General features: G+C 36.4%; 1 protein-coding gene across 10 annotated transcripts in view; it reads right to left on the bottom strand.

Moving 5' to 3' along the window:
- The window catches only part of CACNB2 (calcium voltage-gated channel auxiliary subunit beta 2), a 223,183-nt gene that overhangs the window by 8,269 nt on the left and 191,799 nt on the right, over positions 1-23,115 (bottom strand). For 8 of the 10 annotated variants that reach the window (XM_015853450.2, XM_015853451.2, XM_032443075.1 and 5 more), the window contains 7 exons: positions 22,379-22,512; positions 19,000-19,080; positions 18,621-18,679; positions 16,897-17,006; positions 6,420-6,571; positions 5,563-5,658; positions 4,105-4,290 (listed from right to left, as the gene is read on the bottom strand). In XM_015853450.2, the coding sequence (XP_015708936.1) occupies positions 4,105-4,290; positions 5,563-5,658; positions 6,420-6,571; positions 16,897-17,006; positions 18,621-18,679; positions 19,000-19,080; positions 22,379-22,512 (818 nt within the window). Of the gene's footprint in view, positions 1-4,104; positions 4,291-5,562; positions 5,659-6,419; positions 6,572-16,896; positions 17,007-18,620; positions 18,680-18,999; positions 19,081-22,213; positions 22,234-22,378; positions 22,513-23,115 lie in introns of all 10 variants that reach the window. The other 2 variants (XM_015853452.2, XM_015853453.2) reach the window with 1 other exon arrangement.

Raw genomic sequence — 23,115 nt, forward strand, 5'->3', positions numbered from 1 at the left:
GATATTATCACCTACAGATTTCCTAATACACCACTACTATTACAAAATTAAAAAAAGGAAATTACCAGGTAATATCAAACCTACTCTTCATCAGCATAATGCTTTGAAATCACTGCAAAATGAATAATCGGCATTATTTAACTCACTTTGGGGTTTCATTCGATTAACCTGCTTTTATTCACAAACCACAGCCAAACGTTTGTTAAGCTTAATTGCAAAATCTTAAGAAGTAGTTTATAGGGAGTCTGAATTATCTTTCTCACATTAGCTTAAGAACTTCACAATAGAAACACTGCTTCTGGAACAAAATTAGACATTTTAACAGTCATACAATTATTTTTTCATGAAACTGTACTGAAGTCACCCAAGTTAGCCTCAATTTTGCACTCTTACATTCAGAGCCATCAGAAAATAAAGATAGTCTCCAGGGCAGCTCACAGATAGATTTTTAGAGCCGTTTGGATGCGGTGCTCTGAGATACGATTTAGCAGAGGGTTGTTAGAGTTAGGGCACTATGGATGGGCTGCAGTTGGACTTGATCTTTGAGGTCTTTTCCAACCTGAGTAATTCTATGATTCTTTCTATTTTTGCACATTGTAAGCTGGGAGAAGGAAGAAATTTTGTCCTTCAGACACAGATCCTGGCAGGTGTGTTTCCTAGCAACCCAACAAATAAAATTACAGGAAATCGGGCAGGAACAGAACTGCATTTTGTTAGGAATTTACCAAAATCTCAAATCAGCAATTTAACAATTCTGATATATCTTTGTATCTAAGACAACATGTTGTATTATAAACTTCTCAGCAACCAGATGAGTTGCTCCATGAGAACAAAACACCATAAATGGTGGTCGAATTTTTATTATTTTTTTTTTTTTGCTCTTGTTTTTATGGTTATCGAGATGATTGTAATTTGCTGGAAAAAGAATGCAGTAATTGTAAACATTATTAGATGTGTTCTAGGTGAACTCGTACGGAAGTGAGCTATACCACCGTATCAAATGAAAAGCTAAAGAATAGAGCAATGTCTGCTTCAGATGCACAAACATATTTTTATTAGTTTGTAACCATGACTGTTTTAAGGCGCATAAGCTGGATACACACATGAAAACCCTTTAATTCTCATATGGTCAAATGCTGAATATATAGGTTCCACTACATTCTTTGGACTAATAAAATCTATTGTTGCTGTGGTTTGAGAACAAATACAAGATCTGAATCTGCTTCCAACAAAATGCTGGTTTATAAGCTCAGATGCATCTTTTCTGCTATGATGAGCATGTGTGGAGGAGCACAGTCAATACATTTAGAGCCAGTACCATTATTACCCTGCATCTGCAGACTTGTGTAGAGGCTATTAGGATTTATGGGCAAATTCACTGACAGTTAATTTCCCTAAATATTACAGACAATGAGCAGATAATGTTTCAGTCTGGACTAAGGTCTGGCCTTGTGGTTTATGGCCAAATTAGGGCTCTGATATAAATTAAGTTCTGCAGTGCGGAAGTTTAATGGCCCAATTTCATAAGATTTTCACCCCAAATGGGTTGTAATTTCAAAGAATAGGGGTTCTTGAAAAGAAGTCTAAGCAGAGTTGAAGGAGGATAGAGGAAAGTCTGCATCTGCACACTCAATTGGACTCACTCTGTTTCCTCCCAAAGGTTCCCTAATCACCTACACCATTTATGTTTGCTCTCAGCCTCCGTTATGGAATTTGTCAGCCATCTCTTACGAGCGGAAATCTGAGAAATCTCCAAGCCCTCCACCAGACAGGCAGGAAGGGTGTGGACTTCCCCAGCTTCATCTCAAACAGCCCCAGGAGACCTCACACCTTCAAGCATCTCATGCCATGCAATGCACACCATCAACACTGTGCTGTAGAAGTAACAGCTGGCAACACAAATCTGTCATTGCAATAAATACTGGGGACTAATAAAGCCAAAAACCAACTAGGTCTCATGGCAGAGGGGTGCCACATTGGACCCAGATGAGGATGAGTCGAATGCTTTGCTTTGCAGATGTGACCCTGCCAGGCCAAATGCTTTCTCTCTGGAGAAAGCATGGATGTCTCTGGAGCCATCCACAAAGACAACACATGACGTAAACTTAAAACACTTCCAATAGTAGATTTCAGCATGACCCAGATAATGGGTTCAGCTGTCATGATTAGAAAACCCGCTCTGTTCCAAGACCTTGACAGACCCAGGTTTGAGGTGTCAGCTGAATGTGTATCAGGAGAGTGAAACAAAAGGAACATAGAAGTTCTGTATTCCATAAGGAAAGTCCACTGCTCTGCACATTTGGATTAACAGACCTACAAACAAACAGCGAAACTGCAAATACACTCTGAATTTTAGTACTTAAAGTAAAAAGTTGTTAATTTGAGAGGAGATACAGGTAACACAACAGTCAGAAATGCGTTTAGTTCCTCCAGAGAATGCGGTTAATAAAATGAGTGAGTTATAAATCCACACCCAACAGACGTTAAAAAATAAAAAGCTTAAATAAAAATAATTAAGATGTTTACAGAGCAAATCAAGTTTATCTAGCAAGTCTGCACACGACAATACTGAATTTCATACTCAGAAATTCTTCCAGCTCACATTTTTTTCAGTGCGTTTCAGCTCTGAGGACAGAAAAAAAGAGGCAAAAATGAGCTACAACTTAAAGTCTCTTTTCCTGCAACTGCATTTGAAAGCTGGAGAGGGAAATACCCTGCAAGGTAGCTGAAGCGATTTTTCTCATTAAAGAGAGAACCTGGTAATTCTGTGGGAAATAAATCCTAATAATAATTCTAACAAGAAATAAATTCTTCAAGACAAAAAATAAACAAAAACAAAAGCCCCAAACTGTTTTGCAAAATCATAAAAACAAAACAAAACAAAACAAACAAACAAACAAAAAAAAGCCAAATTGTCATCATTTCACTTACAGTGAAGAGTTGTTTTTTTCTTTAAATTTAGTAAGTTTTTTTTTTAGCCAAAGTTATGGACTCTGATTTGTGCACACTTTTTTTGGTGTATATACATCCGCTTGGTGTAATAAATGTAACGTAATGTAATAAGCCATTATTGGAGCTGGATTAGATCCACCTTTACCCTCACTGTAATCTTTTTGACCTTGAGGTGTAGTGATGTAATGAAGCAGCATCTTTAAAGTCCTCATTTCATGCCATGCAACATATATACAAAGGAGAGAATCTCTTTATACACAATTAGGTAAAGTAAAAGTTGAAAGAGAAAAGAGAAGATACAATATGACCAAAGACAAAGGCAGGTCAGCGTGCAGGTGGAAGCAAAACATGATCTTCCCAGCTTGCCGGGCAGCAACCCTGGCAGTTGAAGGCAAGCTTCCTCTCAAGTCTGTCTGCACAACATGCAGTGGGACTCTGCCTTTATGTAAGAGTTTGGCTTGAAGGAAACATGCACTTTTCACAATAGAAGCAAGAAAAAAAGAGCAAAGGAAACACCTGAAGGGCCACCTTGACCTTGAGACCTCACTAATGTGGTTAGCCACTTCCAACCTCCACATCCCGACATACTGTGGGAAGATGTGCACAGGTTCCCTCTACCCTTTGTGAGTCTGCTCTGCATAACCCAGTTTTTCATGTCGGGACTCTGAGGGTGGGATTTGCCTGCTAGTGCAAATGTGCCTTTCAGTCAGAGAGTTACCAGAGGCAGCAATGCACATAATATTAGCTCAATTTTATTCCTCTGGTTGGATTACAGAGAGCTGGCTATAAAAATGCTTGTGGCTGGTACTCACGTTTCTGGCATAGTGGTGTTCCAGACACAATGAAACCTTATTCTACATTGCATCACTATATGTTCTCAATCAAGCTTGCTTAGCCTCAGGAATCAAAATCTGCCCACCAGTCAATATGCAAACACATGCTACTGCAAATAGAACAGCAGTAAGAATAACGTGTCTGTATTTGGTTTTCATACCAGAAATGGGCAACTATGGAAAAGTGCTTTATCACCAACCGTAAAATATATTCAGCATATTCTAGTATCAGACCACCACTGTGCTTTGGAAGGGAAAGTCAAAAGAAAATTTACTATTAAAAAAAAAAGAAAAATAAGATATGGTATAAAAACTGTACCTGTAAATTAATATTTGGACCTGGGCTAATAGGAAGAGTGGCTGTTGCAAGTGTCCGAGTGAGAAGCTGGTTGGGAGGATTGCTGCTAGGTGGATGTGTGGCCTTCCAGTAGGCTTCCAGATAGTCAGCGAGGTGCTCACAAGCATCTTCCAGCTGGTTCTCATCAAGAATTACATCGAACATCTCCTGATAAAGGAAAAGTTTTAGTGAAGATAACCACCAGCTCAAGGGAGATCAGCTAGTGACACTGACGACTACACTTTGCATTCATCAAAAATGAACCACGCTTATAATAACTGTATTAAGACATTTCACCTTTTTTCTTCTTCTTCTTGCAAGTAATACAAAGGACAGCACTTATAACTAATGCTGATGTTACATTAGCTAAGTCAAGCCCTCATGAATTCCACTTAGTAATGCATCAGCAGTCAATGAAGGTGAGAACAAGAGTCTTGAAGAAGTTTTAAAACTCAAATATTCAAAAAGAAAAGTTTAATATTAAAGTTTCTTAGCAACTAGAACAAAATGAAACTTTAAGAGAAAGAGACCACCATCCATACATAGAACAATGCAGTCAAAGTTAAGACAAACTAAGACAAATAATTTGTAACAGTGGTAAGGAAGAGCAGTAAAGAACATAAATTTTCCAAGTTTAATATAAATACTAGGCAAAAGATTAGTCACAGGTACCTAAATTCAGGGGGAGAATTTCTTCTCTGGTCAGGCAGTTAGATGTCCTCCTGAAGGCAATTCTGAAAGCCTATAGAGGTTTCTAGCATTGTTCATTGACTTCTGGAGGAGCTGAGAAACTAGCCTTGTAGCTGAGTGGCTTGAACTTCAATGGAGAAAACATTTTCCTCGCTCAGCTTCTTAACTATGGCAAAGTTCCTCATCTGTAATTGAACTGAACATTTGTCTTCTGGGTTCTGGTCACATTCCTGGCAGCTGAGTTTGCTGGTAACCTGGTAACACTGCTTGCCACACACAGCATACGTGCATGTCAATAGGAGAACCACAAAGTTCTCAGCTATGTGGCACCCCACAGCTCTTTGCCAAAACTGTGACCAAGAATGTGAGCAGTGATGGACTCTGGTGACATACGCTGAAGAGAGCTACTCAAGTCACTTGCCTTACCTTAAACTGCACTGTCATAAGGAGTTTATTTTTAGATCAATAACTCAGAAATATATATCAAATAAAACAAACAGTTTTCTCAAGCAGTGCATGTATTCAGCACACATCCTAATAAATGTTTGTGACAAGGAATGTTTTTCCCCTGTATCCTTGTGAAGAGCCCAGAGACCTCAGGAGGCATTGTGCAGAAAAGCAGTGAAATATGGCCAGAAGGGAGCGAACAGTCCTAGCAATTACATAACTAACTTGCTTGACAGGACAGACATCTTTAAACAGGAATCAGCTCTTCTTGGCCAAACAAGACACAAATCAACATTAACTCACAGGAGGACACTGTGCCAGTTTATCAGCTGCCACCATCTGAACATTAAGGTGTTTGGCCTGAGATTTCCCTCGAGATTTTATTAACCTCTGTAAAACCTGTGGAAAATAAGACATTTATAAAAGTATGTTAGTAGTGGAGAAACAAACCGACAATAAGTATGAACTCTCTCCGAATCACTTTGAGAATACTTCTCACTAAGTGGCCTGTAAGCAGGTACAGACATAACACACATCTTTAGCCACTTAAAAAACACTTGAGCAGATGATTTTCTTCATTTCTGGCTTCAGGAGCACCTCCCCTGCTGCTTACATCCAGAACAAGCTAATTTTCATTTACTCCCCAGCACCTATGATCTATTACCAACACAAAGAAGTTCCCTTCCAGTTTTCCTTTGCTGCTTCTGTGTTTGTTTCTAAATTAAAGTGATTTAATTGCTCTCCTCACTAATCCTATTGTATTTCAGTCTTGTCTTTCAAGTGCCTCTTCACAAGGCCTGTGCAGGTTATTCAGAGAATGAAAGTAGGTAACTAAGAAGTTTAAGAGCTCACTACATCACTCTGATATTCATTATTTTAAAATCTTTCCTTCTTTTCTCTATTGATTGAATAAATTGTTAACATAACTTACAAGGCTGATACTAAAGAACATGCAAACACACACAACACAGTCCCAATTTTAAAAATCATTGGAGCTACAGCATCTTTTCCCAAATGTGTTTTGGTAACCTGAGAGCTAAAGTATTCTTTGATTAGTAATGGTCCACCATCTGAATTAAAATACTAGCAGTATTTAACAAGGACACAGGATCATCTGCATTCAATGCCTATACAGCACAAATATCCAGTAAAATATTTACCTTAGGAGAAGAAATCTTTACATATACTATAATGGGTGCCAAAGAGGTTTTGCTCAGCTGTGCTGGGTGATTTATGGTGTCAGCATCAAGCACTACCAACTGCAGTGTCCTTGCTAATTCAAAAATCCGTTCAATTTCACTCTGAACTTCAGCTGCAGGTAAGGAGAAAGTCAGGAAAATGTTAAAAGGCAAACAGTTGTAAGCAATGTAAAAAAATAAAACCTGAAGTGATGCTGATGTGTTGCTCCACCAAGGGATATCGCAGGTGGGAGCAGCCATGAACTGCTCATGTCTGATGCTGGGAAATGAAGGTGGCATTAGTGAGAGCCCCAGCTCACTTTCCCTGCAGGGGGACTCCCTGCCCCTTTCTGCCTCCACTACTCTTGCTTTCCCATACAACCCTATCCCATGTACATAAGAGAAAAACATGCTGCATCATGTACCTATCCCTATGCCACTGTTCCATGTAAATAATTTCATCTCGGGCATTAATTCCATATGACAAACAATTTGCTCAAACTGGACTACCTAGGGTAGTCATTAAAATGTACTGAGGTGTCTATACCAGATGAAGCTTCTGTTTTTCCATTTATTTCAACTAACCAAAGCACCAGAAAACAGGATTTCCTTTGCCTGGGAACAGGTTGCCCATTGAGGTTGTGGATGCCTCCTCAATGGAAGCATTTAAGGCCAGGCTGGATGGGGCTTTGAGCAATCTGGTCTAGTGGGAGGTATCCCTGTATGTAATGGGGGGGCTGGAACTGGATGATCTTAAAGGTCTCTTCCAACCCAAACTATTTTATAGAATTACACAAGTTGAGGGACTTTCTATGAAGTTTGAGAGCCAGGCAAGATTGTAACCCCATATGAGTTTCCTTGTTAAGATTGTTCACACTCCATGAAACTAAACCAGAATAGATACCTAGCCAGTTCAAAGTAAATATTAGAAGATGAGCAGCAGACACTTAAATGTCAACAAGAGGCATTAAATACTTTTTAAATATTTTCTTGAAATTGCACTATCAGCATTTTATCTATTGTGCTGGCCACAAGCATTACATTTACTGGGAAATAGTGGTGTCAGACTACCTAAAAAGATATTCACTTAAGAAAACCCTCTCTCTAAAGAAGGATGTCAAAAGGTGTGAGGAGATAAATGTCTTTCTGGAACAGCATAAAAATTCAGCAGCACAATAAGGCTGAAAAATTTCCAGGAGAGAATTTCACCTTTGTAAATCTCCCTTTACCTTGAAGTCTTTTGCTCCAAATTAATAAGTGAATACTACAATCACTTCACAAATTAAGTAACATCTTATGTGGCCAGCAGAAAATCTACATGTGATATTCTCTGCTGGAGGAGTATGACATTGTTTTGGATCCATTAAAGATCCCCTCCATCCATTTATAGTTATCTCCTGTTTTAGTGGAGTCTGTGTCAGTATTTTACAACAGAGAGGACTGTAAGATGTGCATGGTGTTCTGGAACAGACTGCATCATTGTGTGCATTCCTGTTGTCGATAAAAGCACAATGGCCCAGCTGCTGTCTGAATTAAGACTGTGTTTTTGAAGACAGGACTTATAGTTCTTGGCACGTTTATGATGACATATTCTGCAATTTCAATGTGTATAGATATTGCTGGAATGATTCACTATCGTTACCTCTGTGATATACTAGGAGGTAATCAATAGACTACCCCTAACTTAAGTCCAAGTGGCATCTAGAATAAACAGATTAGAGACTATTTGTCTTTGTATACTGACTGTTCTGATGAGACTGAACTGCTTTCCTGCAATTGCAAACCAGGTTCATCACTTCAGTCAATAAAACAATATAATCTAATGTGTAATTTTTAATACAATTTCAGACAGCTAAAAACCTTTGCTCAAGACAAAATGTATCAACAAAATATGTCTTTTTGACAGCATATCTTAATTTTGGCGAGGGAAGTAGTATTTGCTACACTACAGGAAGAACTTTTCTGCCAGTATAGGACACATCACTGTGTACTAAGATTTCCTGCTATATTTTTGAAACAACCCTTTGCTAGGGCTGAGGATGCCTTACTGTCTTCTGTTGTGAATCATATTCAGGGCAATAACTGCAGATAACTAAAGTCCTATGAGCCAGCAAGTTTACCTGTGGCATTTTTTTTTCTTGAAATTGTCCCTGTATTCTACCTTTTCACTATACATACTACTGCTGCAATTACTTAAGTAAGAGTAATTTCCCTTTTCAGATCCTTTTATTTCTTTTTAGTTTTACATTTATTTTAGCAAACAGTTTGCTTGCTGAAAATATTTCACTTTATTCACGCATTTTATGCCAATATAGTTATCAATCGTATGTAAGTCAGTGCAGTAGTATGACAAAATGCAGAGATGTGTTGCTGAGTGCTCTTTCTAATTCAAAGAAATCAAGAACTTGGTTGTTTGTTTTTTTTTTTGTTTTTTGGGTTTTTTTATTTTGTTTTTTTTTTCATATGTCCTTTAGAAACATGCAGGAAATTTCATTAAAATGCTTAGAAAACACTGTATCAAAAAATTATTTGTAAGTTAGAATTTTGGAAGGTCAGAAGCAACATTCTACTTCAAAGCTACCTGAAGAATTCTTTAAAAGTATCAGATGCTAACAGAAACAAGGCTGACCTGGCAGAAAACTAAAAAAGCATTTTGAGAGACAAGAGGCTGATAAATTAAAAGAGGTTCAGAATCTTTATGCCACTCTTTCCCCACCTGTGTAAAAAATGACATAAAGCCACATCCTCATGATAACCCCAAGCTGCTTGAGGTTTAGCAGGTTACTTTTTCAAATCTGAGACTATAATGCCTACAACTGATACTTCTGTACATTATACGGAGGCAACTAGAATTTTTCATGACACATTGAACACATTTTTCCTTCTCTTTTATCTACATTAGATCCTTGAGGCTTTGAAAAAGCAATACACTCTTGGTCAAATTCCAATTATGCATTCCTGTTCCGCAACCTCCGTATAGGAAAGGAGTCTTCTGAGACTTAGCTAACATTCAAGATTTCCCTTTAAGTCCAGTTTCTGGGGTTGCACTTCCTAGAAACATGTCACATATAAAACAATTGCCATTAAATTGTCAAGCATGGAGAATATGTGACATTATCATATGTACATTATGTGTGTGTAAATTGTTACTATAGTTACAAGCATTTAACTGGGCTCTCACACAGACATCAAGAAACAAAATACAATGCTGATATTTGCACTGAAATTTCATTTCTATTTCTTCAAGCTCTTCTATTTTACTTAGAAAAAAACCCAAAACTCTGGGATATCAACCAAATGATGTGAATGGGAGCTTTATACTTGTCGTGAGACAGATTTCCAATGGTAGGCATTTGACTGAACATGCAAAGTGCATATAATGTCTGATTTGATACTACTTATTCACATACAGTAGAGGTACACAGCAGCAAATAAACAGTTTCAGAGCCATTTGAGTGCAATCAATTTATGATACACACAGTGACATTTTATATCAACATTAGTAAGTGCAGTCGAATGTACAGTCTAGAAAACTTAGAAATTTATAGTGGAAAACCTAATTTTTAGTGTTTACTTGTCAATCTCAACTTCATTTTTAGAATTACGTAAATAAGGAAAAATGGCAAAATTTACAGGGGAAAAAGAAAAACAAAACACCAATAAAACAAACAAACAAAAAAACCAAAATAAGCAACATAGCATTGACTTTTGTCTATCAGTGAGCCAGTTACTAGAAACACAGTGATTTTGTGAGGTACAACAAAACACTGAACACAAAACAGCAGGAAAAGTAATTTGCAAGCTTTTATACATACCCAAAACATCTGGAAAGGGAGAGCATTAATGAAGCAAAGAATGGAAAAAGCCAAGACAATCAGGTTCTTGTACAAAGCATACAGCATGAGGCAAGGTTATAACAAGTGTAACATACACAGCAACAATGAGAAAAAGGTTTGGGTCATTTTGACAAAGAAATGCAGCAAAAACACAAAGCTCATTCAGCAGTTTCTGCAAATGACATGTACACATGCAGAAATTTAACTAAGCCAATTGGGACTGACTGATTTTCAGGTGAATGGGATTTAGCCATATACTGTACTTTCTTGAAAAATCTTTTTTGAAATTACAGATTTCTTTTAGGCTTTTAGAGAAATGAAACAACTGCCCTTAAGTTTAGTTCTAGAATCTCACGTGTTAAACACATAGAAGTACTGACAAGCAAACGTTTCCCTTTAATAAACAGGAAGATTTCATATAGGAGAATAATGAAACTGCACTTTTCTACTAAATCTTTATGAGCTAGTCACTATTTTATAAGATCCATAAAGAGATTAATTTTACACTAGAATACTCAAAAAATCATAAATGTTTAGCTGTTGCCTTGGTTTCCAATGAATCCAATCTCCAAATCTGTTTTTACCTCATTCCTTTATGGAAGCAAACCTTTAGTCAATAGGCATCTAGCATTAAGGCCATTGAGACCTCCCTATAATCCTGTGAACCTAATTCTTCATGTAAATTCCTACTCCTCATTATCACATTGTTTGTGTATGCCTCCTTGAAATCATTTCATTTATTAAATCAGTTGCGAATAGTAGTGATTACTCAACTGTTCACTATGCTATGCACATTTTTAAACAATACACATCATACTACAAACCTATATTGGATGATAAGGTAAGAGGTGTTGATTGCCCCGGCAGCGGTATTTGGCATTGATATAGCAAGTACATTACCTCTGTACCACAGTCATTCTTTTAAAGAAAAAGTGCCACATATTAAAATAATACTTACATAAAAAATGAAGATATATTTTCAATTTTGTAAGAAATAGCCTTCTCTGCTGCAGTTACAACAGCTGCTCAGAAATGTGAAAATCATTAGTTAATTGACTACCTAGCTCGATGATGTATTCATGCACAAAGGCGGGTGAGAAAGTAATTGCCTTCCATTAAACTTGGAAGGGATATTGACTAATACAGAGCTGTTCTGGGGAGTTGCACTTGTTGCATCAGAAAGCCATTTTTAAATTATACAAGACATGGAATAAGCATATAGGTTTCAGTCCATGCTCTCCTGGCTATTCACAGAGGAAACAGACCAACAGACAGACAGCAACTCGTCTCCCATGTCCCAGAGCGAAGAAGCCAGGAACTCTTGTTCAGAGCAAACCCAACCCAACCCAACTCCAACTTTTCTTAATTTGGAAGACAAAATTTCATTGCAATACATACTATTTCTATAAAACTGGATGAGAAATAAATCAGCATAGATGATGTGGACAGAAATTATTTTTCTAGAGTTACCTCTAGAAAAGAGGTTGAGTTCTTCTAGAGTTACCTCTAGTTAAAAGGTTCTATTACTATTACATTATGTATGGGATAACATAAGTTGAGAAAACATTTCCTGCAGCAGACTTGCAGCAGATACTAGGAAAGAAATAATGTAACCTGAATCTTGACTTAATGATTTATCTATGACTGATATATTTAATATAGTTAAATGATACTTTTAATAATATATATTTGTATATATTATAAAAATATGTAAATATATACTACATGCTTATCAACTGCAAAGGTAATACTCAAAAATTAGGAAATGCTAAGATAGCTGTTTTAACTCAAACCTTATGTGCTCTGTATTATAAGATGGCATTCTTGGGAACACGCACTAATTTTGTTTCTGTAAGAATGCTGTCTCAGTGCATAACTCCATACACTATCAAATGATCAGCAGTATTGAATCAATTACTTTCCCTCTGACTGCTCCAATAAAATGATTTTTCACATTGAAACATCCCAGTTCAGTGACAGGCTGGAATAATTTTTATTTTCCAGATTAAAAAATTTGGAGTGACAGATAGCAATCACAAGTTATCACTCATCGAGGAGAGGGCAGGATCAATCTCAAAAACACTGCACCTGATTATTCAGAATAGTTACCATAGTAAAATTTCTTTGCCAACTAGGAAGCTGGAAGCAATCATACAGGAAATCATGAGTCTGGGGATTATTTCTTCCAAAATGGAACATAACCTCGCTGGTTTTAAAAGTCACTACTGAGACTCAGGACATTCTTGATGCTACTATGTACATGACATCAGTGCTCATTTGAGAGAAAAGAAAAAATCCTTGTGTTAGGCTGGGAATGAAGAGAATATCTCCCTAGTAAAATGACTGCCAGACAAGAGTCTAAAATAAGATAACTCCTGGGGAATGAAGAAGCACAGGCATGGTATTTTGCAAGGTCCCTCACAGTAGCTCCATCTCTATAAAATACTGCCTAGTTTCCATCTGCATTTTGAAAATCAGTGTGTTACCATGCAACATGCTGATTTTGATGACATATATTTTTTTTTTTGACAAGTTCAAGGCTCAAATTTCAGTTGCAGCCCCAATACTTAATACTCCTACAAATTATGCCTGAAGTGTACAGAAACAAACAAACAAACAAAACTGTGGGGAAAGAAGCTGCCATCTATAAGATGTCTGAGAGAGGGGTGCTGGATGCTGAGATTCAGAATAGAAGAGCACGATATATCATGCATCAGCTTATAGACTATCAGGTTGTAGGCATCAGACCTTCCTCTCCCACTGGGTCTATCTCATTTTTGAATAGAGAAATATTATCTGCTGAACCAAAGGAGAGAAACCAGCACTCGGTATTCTTCAGGCTGAAACACAGATCCCTCTTCCATACCAATTGCAGCAGAAGCTTGACACTAGGTATCATACATCCCCAAATGTGTTTTAATTGTATGTTAAATGCTTTGAGGGCAGAAGATGAATGATGATCTTTCTGATCAGAATTCTATGTTGTTTCATACAAATCTTCTCAGTTAAAACAAATAGATTTACTTGCCACAAAAATTTTTAGTCAAATCACTATTTTCTGTCTCATTCCAGATTTAAATTGAAAATGCCCCATTTTACATTTACAGAAATTCCTTTGCCTTCCTGAAGATTTTTGCTTCATACATTATACAAAAAAAAGTGAAACAGTGGCTGACCTCTGTCACTGAGCAATTCCACTTCTCCATTATCAATCTGAACATTAAACAACAACAACAATAAACTAAAGTAGAAGACTGGTGGAAAAGTAGTTTGTAAACCTGTGATCACAGAACAAACTGCAGCCTACATAAACTACAGCACAAACAATGTGAACAGTAAACCCTTAGACTATTACTTCTTAATCGTTATTTCACACAACTCACATCTGTAAGCCTAATAATATTCTTGCCATGGGATATTTGGTGACTTACATATAAAGCAAATTCATTACACCAAACAAGAATAAAAATTCCACTGTGTCGTACGAGGTTGCCACCCATGTCTGAAACTGAAGCCAACTAAGTTCTCACAGCAGTAGTATGCTGTCATCTTCTTTTTGAACCACTGCTAGAAGAGGACACCTATGGCTACAAAGCCATTTTCTGACTGACTATATTTCTGCCTTGAGTCACATTAAAGCAAGCTAAGGAACAGGCTGTAACAATCCTTGTATTCTCTTTTGCCCTTGCACAAGGGCTTTTTGCCCTTGCACAAGGGCTTTCCCACTGACTTAATAAATCAGGTCCATTTTCTGACTGCAGTTGTTTTATCTTAACTCAGTTTTCCTTCCAGCCCACTGTCACCACATCATTTTCCCCTGATTCTCTTTCTGACCAGTTTTCTTCCTCCTATGTTTTCCCCCAAGCCTGGACCAAATCCCCTTCACCAACAGCTCTTCAACTTTCCCTGCTCCTGCTCCATAAATCAGCCATTTCCATGCTGGAGTCTCCCACCTCTTGCCTTTCTCTCTTCTTCTGCTGAGCACAGTAAAAATCACATCTTTTTACTAAATTCAGTCAACAAAGTAGAAACTGAAACCAAACACAAATACTTTCCTGTTTTAGCTGAGTTTAACTGTCCTGATCCAATCTGCAGGGGGCTCAGTATCATCACTGACCAGTCAAGCCTAGTCTTTAAGTGATTTAGATGCAAACCCTGGCTTGTGCTGTCTGCTGTTTCTAATAAAGCTTCTAGTAATTTGATCATGTTTTCTCATGATTTTCATAAAAATGTCCAGAAGCATATAATTGACTTACACTTTAGATCACTTATAAATTTCAAAACCCTGCTGGATAATAAGGCATATAGGAGTATTGGAGTAAAGATTTTGATAATAATTCAACAGAGATAAAACTATTTTTTGCCTTAACTTCATTGTTAAAAGTGGCCTAGTTGCTCTAAGATAATTTGAAATCGATTTATAAATCAGGTACATTTTAGGACAGTTGTAATCAACAGAAAACCAGATCTATATCATGACATCTTAGGAAACCTTAGGTAATAATAGGTCTTAGTTACAAAAAATACAGACATTTCTATATACACAAATACATATTTTGTATTTTTCCGACTGAGATTCTGTCATTTCAGATACTTCCATTTTAAAATGTTGATAGTCCTAAGGGTAAGGTTTTCCATGACACAATCATAGAATTACTCGGGTTGGAAAAGACCTCAAAGATCATCAAGTGCAACCACAACTATGGTTACATAGTACCCTAACTCTAACAACCCTCTGCTAAATCATATCTCTGAGCACTGCATCCAAACGGCTCTTAAACACATCCAGGGACAGTGACTCAACCACATCCCTGGGGAGCTTATTCCAGCACTTAACTACCCTTTCTGTAAAGAAGTGTTTCCTAACGTCCAACCTAACCTTACCTTGGCGCAACATGAGGCCATTTCCCCTCGTCCTGTCACTTGTCACCAGTGTGAAGAGACTTGCCCCGCTCTCACTGTAAGCACCTTTCAGGCACTGGAAGAGAGCAATAAGGTCTCCCCCTCAGCCTCCTTGTCCCCAGACTAAACATCCTCAGCTTCCTCAGCCTCTCCTCATAGGGCTGATTTTCCAAGCTCTCATTGCCCTTCTCTGGACCTGCTCCAGTACTTCCATGTCCTTTTTGTACTGAGGTGCCCAAAACTGAACACAGTATTCGAGATGAGGCCTCACCAATGCTGAGTACAGGGGCAGGATGACTTCCCTAGTCCTGCTCTCCACACCATTCCTGATACAAGCCAGGATGCCATTGGCCTTCTTGGCCACCTGGGCACACTGCTGGCTCATATTCAGCCGACTGTCCATCAGTACACCAAGGTTCCTTTCCATCATGCAGCTTTCCAGCCACTCCCCCCCAAGCCTGTAGGGTTGCCTGGGGTTGTTGTGACCAAAATGCAGGACCCAACACTTGGCCCTATTGAAACTCATGAATAATGGTAAACAATTCAGAGCAAACTTTTAATCTTTTGTTCTTTTTCACCAAGACTGACCTGCATTTATTTTATAGATTCTTTTCCTTTATGTATTTTTGTGATAGATGTTAAGTGTGAACATATTTTAGCACAGGGATTAGATGTTATCCTTCTTACTGCTGCATGTTTGCATATACTAGAGTAAACACATGCTTTGATGTTTAGGCTGGGAAATCAATCACAGAAATTTCTGTTTATGTTCCATGACTAGGTGTCATCCATTCTTACTATAAGTTTTCAATTCTATTTATAAATAACAAAATCTTTTCACTACATCATTAAATAGATTTTGGCCACAAAACTGATACTCACGTGGAAGAAAATAGTTGTGTATGAAGATATTCATTACATACTATGTTACATATTTATATTTGAAAACACTCAAAATGAGACAAATTTGAAAGCTCTCAGACTGTGTGAAGATTTACATTATCCAAATAGCTGAAAACAAAAGTTTTCAGAAATAAATCTTCAAGAAAGAGAAGTCAAATTGTGTGTGGCAAAATAACATTCTAAAAAAGACAGCCATTTTATGCAAATATTAAATACACAATGCTCAGAAATTTTGTTATAAAGTTAGGGATGAGGAACTCTGTTTCCTGTCCAGAAATTTATGATATTTCAAAATATGAGGTTGTGTCCAGAAGAAATGAAACTCTCTGAAGGCTTCAAAGAAACACAAGCTTGTAAAGGAAGAACATAAGCTATATCAATTTTAAATTCTTGAAATGTGTACTTCAATGTCTTTTTTTTTATGTCTAAGGTACCAGTAGATACCACTGTTCAGAATCCTATCAAAGATAATATCACCAATATCCATAACATCAACAACATCACCTATTCTGACAATGTTACCTCTGTTTAACCTGAGGAACACCTACTTAAATTTGATTTACCTTATGGACAGCTACTTCCCACTGAGGCTAACAGCACACATGAGAAATGTACATAAGCAGGATAAAACCATACCAGGACTACACGAAGTTTAAGTGGCAGTGATTTAAAAATGACTTCCAGAGACAGAATTTCTGAGCTACAGGAATTGCAATATTCTCACAGCAGAGAGAAGGCTATTTTTAACTTACATACAAGAATTGTGGGAAGTGAACTTCACAGCCAATTTTGTAGGTAGCATCATTCTAGGTACTTACCTAAGCTTGATCTTGTGTTGGATCGCTCTATTATCGCATGCTTACTGGGGTTGTTTAATACTGAGCGTTTGGCAAGCGAGATGTCTGCTGTGACTCGTGTAATTGATATACTGCAAAAATAATATGGAAGGGAATGATATTTATTTTGAGGAGAAAAGAGGCTCATTTAAAATGTAAAGTTGGCTAAGAACACAGAAAAAGAAGTTTTCCTTGGCGCCTCAGTGTCCTTTGCACAAAGTGAACAGAAGAGATTTAATTAATTATGTTACAGGAACTATTGGGAAAACATCCCTCTTTCTTTATGGTACCAAACTGCAGTATGATCGTGATCTGCAAAGTCACACCAGTCTGGGGAGAAAAAGGTGGGGAAATAGCAGTTGTGAAGAAGATGTACTACCTGGCAGCTCCATGCCTGCTGTGGTTAAACTTTGCACAAGTAGGCCCAGTTTCAATTCTGCAGAGTTTCGGGACTCTAAAACACTATGTTATCTGAATAGAGGTGTAATTTGTCCCCAAATGAAAAGTCTAATTTCTCCTTTCTTAATTTTGATTTATTTTTATTTTTATTTTTATTTTTTTTCCAAAGGTACTGAATGACATTCTGGCTTACTATATGCAAAAATTTAGTGATAACAGGTGAAGGTAAGACTTAACAGGCAAATCACACTGTAGTTATAGACTTGTAGTTATTCTTTATTAACTAGGTTTTTTGATTTTGTTTAGTTTGTGTTTATTTAACAGAGTGTAAGAGCTACCTATGTTTTTCCAGAAAGTTCCAGCCATCTGAAACTGAGGACTGAAACATAAAGAAGTAAATACAGGAGTGAAAAAACAAATGAGAGCTCCGGGTTGAGTATCTGGTAGGCTCTATTCTGTGTTTAGGAGAAAAGATGAGCCAAGAAATAAGTGATTACTTCCAGTTTGCACTGACCTGCTACATAACCCTTCTGCATATTCTTCTTCCTAGGAAAACAGTTAGTTTGTTTTGCTTTCCAAAAAGCACTCTTTGGCTAAATTCCCCTTCTGGTCTAACAAAGTTTTAGAGGTCACATTTTTCCAGTGCTGAGAGTTAAAAAAGGCTTATGTTACTACCTTGTCCTTCCTCATATGATTTTCCTTGCAATTTAAAAGAAGAAAATGAATTTGGAGAGCAGGAGCTCCTCTCTAAGGAACATACTTATATGTTGTGCATCTGAATTGTAATCAAAAAGGTCATTTCCCAATGAGTTCAACTTGTGTATAAACTTTCTATAACCAGATAATATTTAATAGAGCCAGAAATTAATACTGCAGAACAGGAGTTATTTCCACAATACTGATTAGTGACACCATTTTGAGAATTCAGGCATCATATAGCTAAAGCTAAAAACATAGCTAAGTATTGTGATTTTTAGCCATGAACCTTCGAATGAAACGTAAACATGTAAATTAGGATACTGGCTAGATATTTTTATTTACTAATTGACAATTTTCTCCTGCCAATTTCCTTCTAAGGTTGTATAGGAAAGAATTTTCCTGTTTTTCAAATGTAATTATGCAAGATTGAAGGAAACAATTTTTCATTTCAAGATTTCAACAACTTATTAAGGTCATTTAAATGTCTTTAGAGATGGAAGAACAAGCCTGCTCTTAAAATAAAGGATATGTATGTCATTGTTTCTCAAAAATTAATTAGTACCTAACAGGGCCTGAACTCAAGCAAGGTTGCAATGCAAAGTACTTACCGCCCTTCGAATCTATGTTTTAAAAAATCAAATAATGCTTTTTGCATCATATCTGTTACCTAAAAGCAAAGAAACACAAAATTAATAATTAGATAGGAAACTGATAATAGTTGATTCTAACAATTTGGTAAAAGATATTGAAGTTGACAGTAAAAGTTATATTTGAACAATATGACAGGAATGTAAGTAATTTTGTCCTAATCCGAATTTGGATATGAAATTAAATGTATTTAACCACACATCTCATTGTAGTATAAACTGCCTATACTTTTGTCTCGGATACAAATTATATTATTCAGCTTAATTACCTCCAAACGTTCAAACCCAAATGATGCAAAATATTTTTGGCAGAATAAATTGATTTGCAACAACCTCTTACCTCATATCCCTTCAAAGAAGGTCCCACTAAAACTACAGGTCGCATAGAAGGCACTACATCATAGGGAGGGATGTGCTCTGTCTGTAAAACAGAAGAAGATTTCAGCATTGTAGTACTTAGAGTCTAACACATTATTTACAATATTAGCAACTCTGAATTTCCAGTAATGTCACCAACAGAAGAATTGTGGATTTATGAACTTTTCTTGAAAATTGGTACCACAAGGACTTCACAGGTTCACAGATTTCTTTTTTTCTTTGACTTACTGTTTTCTCACAACTTCCACGTTTTCAACAAGTAGTTCTACAACTGTTAGTTTCAGATGTGCTACCGCACAATTCATGACTGGTTGATTAGTTCAATTCCAAGTTAATTCCAGTAACTCCAACTTCCAGTTGAAGAAAGTTCAATTCCAATAGTTAAGGACTTGACACAGTTGTCTCTGGAGATGCAACATCTTTATTCCTATTTTACTTTGGCAAATTACAAAGGAGAAAAGTGAAACAAAAAGGAATTGATCCATTTCTTTTTAGGATCATATCTGCCGACTGATTTGCAAAATGTGACATCACTGCAAATTCTAGTGGAAGCTTTTATAGCCTGACTTCCATATTTGCATACACAATTCACTTCCAAAAGGAATCAAAACAATTACTGATCAAGGTAGTATTTACAAAAAAAAATTTCATAAACAGAGCTTGGGATACCAATATTTCTATTCTGGGAATTGCCCATCACCACCCATCACAATAGCAGATTGTGTAAGTACAGTATTCACCAAACTACCCACTGACATATCATGCATAATTTACAAAAACTATTTTGAAAAAAGAAAAATAGTTAAACTGCCACAATTTTTATATTGCTATTGATATAACATATAATCAGATGAATCTGTTTTATTTTCTTTAATAAATGGCTAATCAATATATTCCTCCAAGAGTGACATTTATTGACTTATCCGGAAGGGCTTTGTGTTTTTAAGAAAGGGTTTAGTTTATTTTTGTTCTAGGGAGAAACATATCTAATACAAACCCAGGAACTTGTGGGTGACACAGAAAGATGGTATGCCTGTTTTTCATATGCCTATGCAGTAAAAATACCTCATTCAAGACTGTAGAATACAGTCATTGTTCATTGTTTCAGTACTCAACATATCCCAAGATGTTTCACAATAAGGTTAAAATAAGAATATACATTACAAAACAGAAAAACACAGACAAACATTACTACAGTGACAGCACAAAATGCTAAACAAGCAGCAGTCTAAAGCAGTCTAAAACACAGAGAACATTTTCATGAATGCTTTTATATTTTAAATGTAATTTATCTAATTTTTGGTTACCTGTAGCTTCACCAGATAATCAGTAAATATTAATGAATACCAGAGCCCAAGCATATCAGATGAACTCATGTTATACAGGGCAGAATCTAACTCAACACATTTCAAAGCAAAACTCTGCAATTACACTTCACCAGAATTAAAATGCAGCCCTCTGCTGTTCTTGCTAACATCACTAATAATCTGATAAATTTGTTGGAGTCAGGTCCTACGAAAAAACCATTACAAATGTGTGTTTATAGCAAAAGTGCACTGATGCAACAGATCTTTGTTCTAATATGTGATCTCAGCTAAAGATATTCATGCTAGAAGCTAACGGACTATCTGATAATCAGGGAATGTACAGAAGTTATCTTATTTGATGGAATATGGGGCTTGCTGAAAATCCTTTGAAATAATTTTATTTTTAATAAAGCTTTCAGCAGGAAACTGTTTATCTAATAGAAGCGTCGAGAATCTAATATTGTAATGTCCTGGCACTCAGCTATACAGCATTCACTTGTAGAGTCAAATTCAAATAGGAATTTGAAATAAAAACTAGAAATGTTCAGACCACATGGTTCACACTCAGTGGTTCGACCACATATGACTAGTTTGGGATGCTCACCCAGGTTTAATGTAAATGTTAGTATTACAAAAATGACTGTAATTAGTAAAGTCTGATATAGAACAAAAGAGATCCTACAGAATGGAGAGACGTGGAATTAATCACCGTCCAAAAGCATGATGGTTTGTCTGCAAGATGCATCTTTTCAAGTAATTTATGCATCCATTACATATCAACATGTGTAATTCTTCCTTAGCATTTATACTTGGCTATAAATTTGGTTAATGAAGAAATTATTCAGAAGCATCAAAATGCTGCTGATTTCCACCGCACCACAGACCCTACTGCACAAAATATTGGTGACTGAAAATGAGAAGGATCTAATATTTTTTAAAAGAGTTCAAGAAAGAATAAAATATTTTGTCTAAACATGACAGCATCCTAAGCACTGGCAACAGTGTCACTTGGCACTGTTTACAAGCCACAGGTATAGCCTGTTGTTACCTGAAGATGTTGAGTAGTTAAAAGCAAATGAAGAACAGCTATTAAGACTTTGAAGATTTATTTTGTGGGATTTTTTTTAAGCATAAGCATAGTATTTAGTTTCATACCTTGGCTGCTACCTAGTGTCTTGATAATGTTTTCTACCAGATATCCTTGAAACGTATCACAGTTTGTTGTAGTAGGATGCCAATGGTATAATTCTGCAGTACTTAGGGCTACCTATGTAGACACATGAGCTCTTGTGGAAACTAACGGTACTTTTTACAATAGGTGAGTTACAAAAGCACTTGAGTGAAGTAAGGAAAGAACATTTGGCTGGTAATTTATACATGACAATAGGAAAAACTCACACTAGACTGCCAAAACAAGTCTGTACTTTTCCAAGTGAAATAAAAGTTTAAATAGTGACTAAATTAAAAATTCACAGATTCTGATTCTTTGTTTTGTAACTACTGTCTGAGTATCTGATTAGATTCCAGTAATGATTTCAACAGACTGAGTTACAATGAAAATAATACCTTGAAAAAGACAGATACAAAGAATAGGCACCCACTTGACAGGTGCGTTATATGAATTTGTTAGGAAAAAATTCCTCAGACATTCAGAAGGCCTTCTGCCTTATTTATTCCATCAAAAAGGATAAATACTGTAGCAGAGTTTCATGGAAACACTGAGCTTAGGACTGTTTGTTTGAGTGTTTTGAGTACTTGAACAGTTCATTTAATCTCTTCTTTAATTCTAGGGTTAACTGCATTGTTAAACTGGGGCAATAATCATAATGACGCCAGCAATGAATACAGGTAGTGCCAATATAAACTTACCGATTTCTGCTTCTGCTTAGCTACAGCAGCATGGAAAAGAAACAAAGAACAACAAAGCATGCATGTTATTGGCTTGTCAAAGGACGCAGACAGTTAACAGGACTAGAAATGTGACGCAGTGCAGGTGAGCAGGTGGACAAATGGGAGCTTGGAAGTTGGTGTTACCTTCTTAAAGAAGGGCATTCTTTTCTCTTTGGAGTGGGGTGATGTTACACTGTTTGCACTGGGTTTGGGGGAGCGATGGTTTGCTGGAATATCATTTTCTTCTGCATCTAAGCCAGTGGCATCTATGTCTATAGCTATATACAGACAAACAATTCAGAATTATCAGATGACAGGGAAAGTAAAAATAGGTTAAAAATGAAATAAGAAATAAAGAAAAATAAATCTGTTGAGAGTAAAATAAAGATTAAAAAATAATAATAACAAAATAATTTAATCGTGAATACAAAACACAATAAAACAATGGAAAAAAGTTAACGACGCAGTAAAGTAGGTTTAGAAAACACAAGGCAATTTTCTTCTGATCCCTTATTACAGAATGAAATCAGACATATACAGAATTTTACAAAACAGAGTAAGGGCCAAGTTCTTTTTTTTTTGTTAGACTAGTGTAAATCCAAACTAATTCACTGGAATTAATAATATTTTCACCAATATAAACAACAGATTTTTATTTATTTATTTTTTTTTTGCCAGCAACATCTGAATTATTTTATTGCTGTGAAAGCTAATTCAAAATTTGTATCATGAACTGATATTCAAAATATACTCATATACCTCAAGCATATTAAAAAAAAAAAAATAATGTTGGGGGCCAAAATCAGCCTAGTTGTGGCACAGTAATATCTACATTTATCTGATGACAGACTACAATGGGTATTTAAGCATTTTAACAAAAA

This window comes from Coturnix japonica, chromosome 2, assembly GCF_001577835.2.
Source record: "Coturnix japonica isolate 7356 chromosome 2, Coturnix japonica 2.1, whole genome shotgun sequence".
Lineage (NCBI taxonomy): Eukaryota > Metazoa > Chordata > Aves > Galliformes > Phasianidae > Coturnix > Coturnix japonica.